This window comes from Zingiber officinale, chromosome 5B (genome assembly GCF_018446385.1).
Source record: "Zingiber officinale cultivar Zhangliang chromosome 5B, Zo_v1.1, whole genome shotgun sequence".
NCBI lineage: Eukaryota > Viridiplantae > Streptophyta > Magnoliopsida > Zingiberales > Zingiberaceae > Zingiber > Zingiber officinale.
In genome coordinates, this window is record NC_055995.1 from 119700971 (window position 1) to 119711927 (window position 10957).

The 10957-nt window shown below is 41.4% G+C and overlaps 1 protein-coding gene across 1 annotated transcript; it reads right to left on the minus strand.

Moving 5' to 3' along the window:
- Nucleotides 1–202: 202 nt before the first annotated feature.
- On the minus strand, nt 203–1346 carry LOC121986984 (peroxidase 7-like). Its single transcript, XM_042540904.1, has 3 exons — nt 1110–1346; nt 694–1036; nt 203–618 (listed from the first exon to the last, which is right to left on the minus strand). Exons 1-3 carry the CDS (start codon nt 1344–1346, stop codon nt 203–205), a joined length of 996 nt encoding a protein of 331 aa, XP_042396838.1.
- Nucleotides 1347–10957: the final 9611 nt, after the last annotated feature.

The following is a 10957-nucleotide window of genomic DNA, read 5'->3' on the forward strand; positions in this document are numbered from 1 at the left end:
TAAACTAACGAACTAAAATCTTTGTACTATTAAATTCTTTTATAATTTTGTATAGGAATAATAGCAAAAACTCTCCCACGACATCTGGAATGTCACAAACTGAATCGATCGGTACTCAACGAAGAAGCCAAATTACATTCACGATGTCTCGAAACACCACCAAAATACAAACTCCATCAACAAGTCGATCGACGACGATCGATCACTTCTTCTTCTCGTTCACAAAGTTGCAGTTGATCCTGACCTCCCCCTCGTCGTTGCCCTCCAGCGCCAGCGTCTCCGCTAGGTTCTTCATCGACTTGGCGAACTGGTGCTTGAACACTCCTTCCTGCGACGCCAGCGCTTCCACGATGGGCTCCGTGCGCGAGTCGGAGGCCAGCAGCTGGTCCGTGCCCAGCAGCCCCATGTGTTGCTTCAAGTTCCGGTAATACTCGTTGTCGAACTCGGTCGGCGTCGTGGGATCAAAATCCACCTCCGTCGACGCCCGCCGGCACTTCCTCTTCAGGTAGTTCAGGTAGCGCGGGTCGATCGACGGGTCCGACTCCCCGGCCACGCCGCCGTAGTTGTACAGCCGGTGCTGGATCGCGCCGCACGTCGCTTTCCCGATGGTGTGCGCGCCTGATCCCATTCACGGATGATCCGTCAATTCCAAATAAATGTAATCGCTGGATGATCAAATTAAATTGGTCGGACCTGAGAGGACGACGAGGTCGAGGATGTCGAGCCCCAGCGAGTCGAAGAAGTCGATCAGTTCGGTGATGCTTTCGCGGCCGGTGGGGACGGCCTCCGCCTCCTTGGCTAGGGAGACCCGCCCGTCCTTCCTGCCGTACACGTTGTCCCAGTACGGCCCGCCGGCCTTCAGAGTGGCTTCCCGGGCGGCGGCCACGAGGATGTCGGCGCAGGACACCGTCTCGGGGCACGTCTTCTCCAGCTCCGCCTTGATGTCGTCGATCACGCGGAAACCTCTCAGAGACGACGCCGCCGGAGATCTCCTTTCGCCGCCGGTGTTGTTCAACAAGATCGACGCATCGCATCCCTGCGCGCAATGCCCGACATTAATTAACAACAGTTACACAAATATGATCACGTTCACGTCTCTCCCTGTGTACCCTGACAGCGCAATCGAAGAAGAGGAGGTGGATGAGGCTGGGACTGAGGGAGGAGTCAAGAGAATGCCAGTAGTCAATCTTGCAGCCGACGGTCTCCTCAAACCTGGGGCAGCTCCGTGAGTAGTAGTTTTTGGTCAGATATTCATCATCGTCCTCCGGAGGACCGGCAAGGGCGGCGGTGAGCAAGTAAGCGAGGAGGAGGAGGAGGAAGAGGATGTGAAGAGGAGATGACCTCATTTTCCGGTAGCAAGGATAGATTCGTGTTCTTGACTTCTCGTGAGGATTAGTTACGTTGTTGCGAAATATATATACAGAGAGAGAGAGAGAGAGAGAGAGATCGGAGAAGAGGAAAGAGGAGAATCCGTTCGTGCATGCACGAACTAGAAGTCAAATTTAGTTGAAGAGGGGAGGAAGTAGTACGTGATGTGCAGTTATGTTTCTCCGGGAAGAAGTTCTTTGTTCTGTTTCTTTGTTTATTAAAATTCATTCTCCGGGGAGGAAGATGACGACGTTGATATATGTATTATTAAGTGATTTAAAATTGTAGAGTCTAAATGAGCTTCTCGTTATATTTGATTAATTGGATTAACTGTCTCGATGTCAAATTAGTTTGAAACACTCAAAATATAAATCTCTGATGATTCGTGTTCTTAAAATCAAACAGGATCGGTCGCTTAAATAGGAAGAGAAACACCAGATGTTATATGAATAGGACAAAAGTTGAGAAACTTTGGATAAAAATCACAAGATGGTCGGTGTCCTATATTTTGTCTTTTTTTTTTAAATATTATTTCCATTATCATTATTATTTTCTATCTAAATTTTTTATCTAAATTCTAAATCAGTAATACACAGTACAATAACTATAATTTCATAATCGTTATAATATGAATATTAAATAAATCAGGTTGAATATATAATTATAATAGCTACAAAATCATAATTATTATAATTGGATTGAATCAGTAGTTTTGCATTTCTGTTTCGTCTTATCGACATCAGCTCACTCGACTTATCTGCTTCGCCTGATCAGCCACTTCGCTCGACCATCTACTCACTTGCAAGCTCGCTCGGATAAACTACCCAGCCGACCTACAGCTCGACTGACCTTAATCTCGCTCGGGCTTCTCGGACAAACACCTGCTCGGGCAGACTCTGTTCGGCAGAGCTATCACCTGGTCGACTGCATTACCTGATCTGCCACTCGGCCTCTACGCCCGCTCAGCAACACATATCTCAGCTGATCTGCCCGCTCAGCGACTCAGTCTGATCGGTCGCTCTTCGGCACGTTGCAGAAACCAGTCTCTGCTGACAGTCTGAGATTATCCGCTCAGGTCATCTCGACTGTAAGTTGAATTTAATTCAGTGTAGTTTAAATTCAGCTCATACCCCGTAAATCTCCGGCATCAGATTGTTTCATCTAACAAAAAGGACATCAACTAGCAAATCCAATGGAGTTTGCCTCTACTTGTGTCCACGCCGAGTTGTTGTTGAGTCAACTTCATGAAGCCACGAGTCATTCGTCTCCGATCGATACTAGCCAAGAGTGAAGATGAAGTAATCTGAGAGAACTCCCACGGCATAATTTAGTGGACGACGTGACATCGAATTTGTCGGCACCGAATTCAATAGCTGAGATGGTTGGCAGTAACTTTCGGCAGCAAGAGCTTGGGTGACGGCTACATAAAGGGAGAGAGAGAAGAAGATGAGAAGAAACTCTAATCAAATTAGAGTTTTCTCTCAAAGAATAAAATTAAGGATGACAATGGATCGAGTTTAAACCCGACCCCATATTAAATCTGGCCTGTTCAGGGCAAATTTAAAGTCAGTCAAGGGTTTAGAAGTGGGTTCAGGGCGGGTTAGGGTTTAGGGTTTAGGGTTTAGGGTTATATATATATAAGGAAGCCCTAATTCTGGCATTATGCTCGCCGTCTGACCCGTCTCCCTTCCTCAAACGGCATACCTGTATAAGGAAGCCCTAATTCTGCTCGTTGTCTCCCTTCTCAGGTTCATGTACTCTCAAATCTATAACCTATTCTGGCATTCTGCTCGCCGTCTGACCCGTCTCCATTCTCAGAGTTTTCACCCTTTCTCAAATGACAAACCTATATGAGGAAGCCCTAATTCTGCCCGTCGTCTCCCTTCTCAGGTTCATGTACTTTCAAATCTATAACCTATTTTGCACTAAAACTTAAATCTATGCAACATGTTAAGGTCTCAGTTTTTGCAGGTAGGAGAAGGGGAAGAGTGGAAGACCCGATCTTTGTGATGAAACTTTGATATTTGAACTTTGAGACATTATTTTTAGGGGATCCTTTTTGGAAAATTTTGGTGCAAAACAGCAAGGGTATGTTTTCATTTTTTGCCTATATTTATTATTTACTTATTTTTAGTTGCAAAAATTCAATTTTGCAACTATTTTTGTTAGTAGATGGAATCTGAGCAAGCATCTATCAATCTTCAAGAAAGTAATAATGCATTGGAAAATACTTCTGAGAATAATGATGATGGTGATGATTTAAGAGTTGATAGTATTTCTAAAAGAAGTGGTAAGAGGAAGCACACTTTAGAGGTTTGGAACCATTTTGAGAGAGTTATGGTTGAAAATATTTAACATGCAAAGTGTAACTATTGCAAAACCCGTCTCAAAGCTCCAGCAAGCCATGGAACTAAACATTTGAAAAACCATTATGAGAATACTTGTAAAAAATGTCCCAGAAAAATGGATATCTGCCAAAGTCTCATGAAGAAAACTTGTGAAAGCTAGGACTTGACTACCCATATTTTCAGCCAAGAGGATTCAAGGTATAAACTTGTTGTAATGGTCATTTTGCATGATTATGCACTTGGTATTGTTGATCATGAGGGGTTTCAAGATTTTGTTGCTAGTCTCCAACCTTGTTTTAATATGATCTCAAGAAATACCTTGAAAAGTGATATTTTAAAGATTTATAATGAGGAGAAGACAAAGTGCTACAAATTGTTGGGCCAGCTTAAGTGTCGAACTGCAATCACAACTGACATGTGAGCATCAAACAATACTAAAAAAGGTTTCATGGCAGTTAATGGGCACTTCGTTGATGATTCATGGACACTACGAAGTGTTATCTTGAGGTATGTTTAATTTATGTCTAGGTAATTATATTTAAAACAAGAAATATTTATGATATTTAATTTTTATGTAGGTTTATATATGTTCCGGTGCCACACATAGTTGAGATTCTAGCCGATAAGCTTGTTGCGTGCTTGTTGGATTGGAATATTGATCGCAAAGTGTTAACAATTACAATTGATAATTGTACAACCAATGATTCCATGCTTCATCTTCTTTTAGAGAAGCTCCCAAGGAAAGATTTGTCACTAAATGGAAAGGTACTTCATATGCGTTGTTGTGCTCATATATTGAATATAATTGTGAAAGATGGATTAGAAATAATAAGTGATGCAATTGAGAAAATACGTGATAGTGTCATATATTGGAATGCTTCACCTTCAAGAGTTGAGAAATTTGAGGAAGCTGTGCACTAATTGTAAATTGATTGTACTAAAAAAAATTATCTATCGATTACAAAACTCATTGGAACTCTACTTTTTTTGTTGTTACAAACTATAATAATTTATCGAGATGTGTTTCCATGACTTAAATGTCGAGAGAAACAATACAAGAATATTCCAACTGATGACGATTGGGAGCGTGCAATTGAAATTTATGATAAGTTGAAAATATTTCATGAGATGACTGAGATGTTCTTTGGTACACTTTATCCTATATCTAATTTTTATTTTCCAAATATTTGTGATATAAAATTACAATTAGATGAGTGGGTGAATAGTCCAAAGATGATGATGTTGGTGCAGCAGAGGCCGGCAAGAGGGGGGTGAATTGCTGAAAACACAAAATAAAAATACCCTCCTCGGATTTCAACTCAGAAAAGCAATAGTAAAATAATAACAATTAAATTAACAGAAGTAAAAAGAAACTCCGCAATTAACCTGGTTACAACCAAGGAGGTTGTTAATCCAGGGCGATGAAAAAGCGCACTAGAAGAATCTCCTTTGCTGAAGGCGGAGAAGCCTTTTACACACTAACGGCTCAGAACTATTGCTAGGAATTAAGTACAGAGTTGATTGTCAAAGTTGTCTTTGAATTCCTAGCTCCAGGGGCCTTTTTATAGCTCCTGGAAAGTCTATCCCGAGGGTCCAAGGCGCCTCCAACAAGGTTTAAGGCGCCTCCAGCTCGGTCAGCGGATAAAACTTTATCCGCAGCGCAAACGGTCAAAACAGACTGTTGAAGGCGCCTTGAACAGGCTTGAAGGCGCCTTCAAGCTTGTTTAAGGCGCCTTCAAGCTTGTTTAAGGCGCCTTCAAGCTACAGTAACTTCTGCTACAGTGATTTCCAGCCTCTTTTGACTCCTTTTCTTCTTCGCTTTGACTTCCGAAGCTCCGTTCTTTTGGGTGATTGCGGCCAACCGGAATAGGGCTCACCCGAACCCAATTCCCGGCCTTCTCCTCGAGCAGCCTTCCATCCCAGCTTAACGTCCCTCGAACGCCGCGCATGCTCTTCACGCCAACCGGAGTACTCTTCCGCAGCTCTCTCGTCCTTCGGACGCACCGAGCCCGTCGGCTCCCTTCCCGTGTCGTCCTTCTCGCTAGCTGCGTCTTCCGCTCGACTTCCTGTGTTCCTAAGCTCCTGCACACTCAGACACAGGGATCAAACACAGCAGGACCTAATTAACTTGGTTGATCATATCAAAACTACCACGGGGTCCAACAATCTCCCCCTTTTTGATGTGCATCAACCCAAGTTCAAGTTAGGGTTAAAATAGACATAAAGAGTAATTTTAAAGAAAAAATTACTAAACTAACAAGTTAAGCATAATTTTTGCAATTCGTAAAATTGCAACACTTTTTATAAAAATAATAACAGAAATTTTAAATTTTTCTAACTCCCCCTAAACTTGTACTTTTCTCTCCCCCTTTGATCACAGCAAAAATGGGGTCTTAATTAGAGGGAACTTTTTTTAAAAAAATTCTAAGTTAAAAGACTTTTTGAAAAAATCCAAGTAAATGAACTTTTAGAATTTTCCAGAAGAATATTTAAAAAAAATTCTAAGGATTTTCAAAAAAAAATTCAAGTAAAAAAGCAAATTAAGTCTTTAGAATTTTTCAAGAAAAAATATTTCTAAAAATGAATTTATAAACAAAATTTTCAAAAATGTTTGATTAAACTTTCAAAGCATTATTTAATTCTAATTTTAAAATGATTTTTTAGAAAGTTAATTAAACCTTTCATTTCAATATTTCAGCTTCCAGGTCGTGGCGAGGCACTAGGCCTTCTTGGTTATTGGAGCAATAACCACTTCATTGACAAAGCTTTATAAAGAAATTTATTGTTTAATTTTCTTCTCTGAAAGCGCTAAGTTTAATATTTCAACTAAGATCAGATATTATGATTTTTAAATTTCCATTTTAACTTCTCATAAGTTCTTAATTCATAGTTTTTTAGAATTATGGCAAAAAATATTGATCATGCAAAAAATTGTACATTTTCTATTGTTAGTTTGTCAAAATCTTTTAATTGACAAATTATGTCTTTTAACTCAATATTCTTTAATAGTTTTTAAGTTTTTAATTTAAAATATTCTTTCGACGAAATAATTTGTAATTCACGAAAACCTTTCGGCAATATTTCAATTGAAGCAATTAATTTGCCAAGAGGTGGAGACCATACCTGACTTACCTTGTCGGTGGTTGATTTTCCTCCTGTCGAGTTGTTTTCGTCTTCTGATGTTTCTCCCCCTTCATCGATGCTCATTTGTGATGAGCATTCTAGGTCTTCAAGTTGGAGTTCGGTTACTGGTTCTGTCTCGGCACTTACCTCAGTTTCGGACTCTTCTGACGTCGGATCAGTGTCCATCGAGGAGTCGGATTCAACTTCAATTTGTTCTTCGTGGAGTTTTAAGAACTTTTCCCAAAGTTCTTTTGCGCTATTGTACTCTCCGACTTTGTCGAGATCTTCATTTGGTATTGTGGTTAGAAGATGAAATTCAGCTCGTGCATTTGCCATAAACTCGTCACGTTGCTTCTCGTTCCAGAGATATTTCTCGAGCTCTTCTCTGTTTGCTTTCTTTGGTGTTTCATAACCAGATTTCATTATTAGATAAATAGAAAAATCAGAGTTAAGGTATACCTCCATCTTTTGCTTCCATGAAGCAAACTTCCCCTCGAATGCAGGTGGGTAGTCACTGTCTCCGGCCATCGTTTTGATCGTTGTGCGTCAGTCGGCGGTTAGTCCTTCTGAGCAGTCTGGCTCTGATACCAATTGTTGGTGCAGCGGAGGCCGGCAAGAGGGGGTGAATTGCTGAAAACATAAAATAAAAATACCCTCCTCGAATTTCAACTCAGAAAAGCAATAGTAAAATAATAACAATTAAATTAACAGAAGTAAAAAGAAACTCCGCAATTAACCTGGTTACAACCAAGGAGGTTGTTAATCCAGGGCGATGAAAAAGCGCACTAGAAGAATCTCCTTTGCTGAAGGCGGAGAAGCCTTTTACACACTAACGGCTCAGAACTATTGCTAGCAATTAAGTACAGAGTTGATTGTCAAAGTTGTCTTTGAATTCCTAGCTCCAGGGGCCTTTTTATAGCTCCTGGAAAGTCTATCCCGAGGGTCCAAGGCGCCTCCAACAAGGTTTAAGGCGCCTCCAGCTCGGTCAGCGGATAAAACTTTATCCGCAGCGCAAACGGTCAAAATAGACTGTTGAAGGCGCCTTCAAGCTTGTTTAAGGCACCTTCAAGCTTGTTTAAGGCGCCTTCAAGCTACAGTAACTTCTGCTACAGTGATTTCCAGCCTCTTTTGACTCCTTTTCTTCTTCGCTTTGGCTTCCGAAGCTCCGTTCTTTTGGGTGATTGCAGCCAACCGGAATAGGGCTCACCCGAACCCAATTCCCGGCCTTCTCCTCGAGCAGCCTTCCGTCCCGGCTTAACGTCCCTCGAACGCCGCGCACGCTCTTCACGCCCACCGGAGTACTCTTCCGCAGCTCTCTCGTCCTTCAGACGCACCGAGCCCGTCGACTCCCTTCCCGTGTCGTCCTTCTCGCTAGCTGCGTCTTCCGCTCGACTTCCTGTGTTCCTAAGCTCTTGCACACTCAAACACAGGGATCAAACACAGCAGGACCTAACTAACTTGGTTGATCACATCAAAACTACCACGGGGTCCAACAGATGATTCAATGTATAGCAAAAAAGATGTTTGCAAAGTATGAAAAATATTAGAATTCTTGCCATATTATGATGGGGCTGCTGTTGTTCTAGATCCTAGGTACAAAATGAGATTGGTTGAATTTTATTTTTCACAAATTTATTGTAAAAGATCACAATTTAAGGTAGATGAGATTCATCAAAACTGTTATGATTTATTGGTGGATTACCAATCAAGGAGTGAACCTAAGGAAAATAGCTTGAGTATAAGAAGTTCAGTGGTTGTAGGAAGGATATCATCATCTTGTGTTTCTGGTTATGTCGTGAGTGCCACTTTACAAAAGTATGACCAATTTGTGGCTTTAAGTTCAAATTCTCTTACTTTGATTACCAAAACTTCAGAGTTGGATTCATATTTGGGAGAAAGTATTTTGCCAAGAACCAAAGATTTTGACATCCTAAGTTGGTGGAAGACAAATGGAGTTAAATATCCAAACTTACAAAAAATGGCAAGAGATATTTTAGTCATTCATGTTTCAACAGTTGCATCTGAGTTTGCTTTTAGTGATAGTGGAAGATTGGTCAATCCTCATCGTAGTAGGCTTCATCTAACTACTTTGGAGGCATTGATGTGTGCTCGTCGTTGGTTTGTGGAATAACATGAAAGGTACTATTTTTATTATGTTTTATACTAAGATGTATAACAAAATTTACACAGTTTGTTTGTTTATTCTTGTAGGTAATTCGGCTGCCAATAATTTATTAGATTGTCCATGATGCTTGATGGCATTGACTCCTAAGAGATTGCCCAATTTGTTTTGTTATTTTCGGTCCGAACTTTATGTTTGAAGTAATTTTATTATACTGTGACTTGTGAGGTGTTTAATATGTAAACTTATAAGTGTGATTTTTTTATTATGTTTTTTTAAGACTGATATAAATTGCTATGTTGTGGCTAACTTAGCGGGTTGGAGGGTCCAACCCACCCCGAACCCATTGGGTTTTGAGCAAGTTCGGGGCGGGACGGATTGAAAAATTAGATTTGAGTTCATTTTTACTAACGGAGCGAGTTCTGGGATTGACCAAACCAGGTCCGAACCCGATCCGTTGTCATAAATAAAATCACTCATAGAGGGGTATTTATACACCTCTATATTGTTAGGACCTTCGGACGCGGCTAGAGAGGGGGGGGTGTGAATAGCCGACCCCAAATTCACGTTTCTTCCTACAATTTCAGTTAGCGCAGCGGAAATAAAAGATAGAAACGAAACAAGAGAATATCAAACCTCAAATGCGACGATATAACGAGGTTCAGAGATGATACTCCTACTCCTCGGCGTGTCCGTAAGGTGGACGAATCCTATCAATCCGTCGGTGGATGAAACCCCGGAAAACCGGCTAATAAAAACTCCTTCTGGGTGGAGAAACCTCGCCACAATCTCTCTTGCAACAGCAAGATCGGAGTACAAAGATAAAGCAAGAAGCCAAGAACAATATGAATGTAAAAACACTAGTTTGCTTGCCTTCTCATCGACTGGTGATGAAGCAACCACTTCACGGATGCCAACAAAAGCAGCAACTGATCAGTTGGAGTCCAGCCGAGGGAAGCAGTAGAGAGCTCAGCAAAGCTCAGATCGCAGGAGCAAGAAGAAGTCAGCAGCACTGTTGATGTAGAGGCCCTCCACCTCTTGATTTATATGAACCTGCAAAGAAGAAGACACAGAAATCTAGCCGTTGTGACTCAACGGCTAGACCTGGACCGATCAGGCTCCACCCTGATCGATCCAGGACGGATCTGATCGGTCAGGGGACCGATCAGGCCCTAGGCTGATCGGTCCCCAGACCGATCCCAACTCTCACAGAGAGTTGGTTGCAGAGCCCTGATCGGTCTGTGGACCGATCAGGCCATAGGTGGATCGGTCCACAGACCGATCCCTCCTATTCCTTCTCCCAATCTGTTTGGTTACTGATCGGTCACCAGACCGATCAGATGACCCACAGTGAGAATCAGTGTATCACTGGATCGGTCAGCAGACCGATCCAGATACCCATAGTATCACTGGATCGGTCAGCAGACCGATCCAATTTCCCAGCCTTAAACCCTAAAGCCTTCCTGATCTAGAGAACGAGCTACCGAGCCCTCTCTTGTTGGATGCTAATCGGAAAACCTAGAGGTTCCACTGTACAAAAATTTTGTACAAAGGTCTGAACCTTTTCCTAGCTACCATGTGTTCTTTTAAATTAAATTTTGGATCGCCTGCGGAACTTAACACGTTTGATCCAAAACTTAATCTATTTGTTCTTTAAGGTTTAGACTTGGATCTCCTGCGGAACTTAACACGTTTGATCCAAATCACCTAAGTTATTAATTCCATTAAATATTAATTTCCATAATTGGTTCCAGTACTGACGTGGCGAGGCACATGGCCTTCTTGGATATGGGAACAACCACCACCGACTAGACAAAATCTTTTATGGAAAGCTAATATTTAATTTCCTAAAATAACTTTAGGTCAACCAAAAAGAACAATCAAATCACAAGCAAAAGAAAAATAAAAGAACACAACTTTGAAAAACATATTCGAAATACTAGAATCGTAAGCCTCTTGTATTTGGTATTATTTCCATAAATAACTAGCATGATGC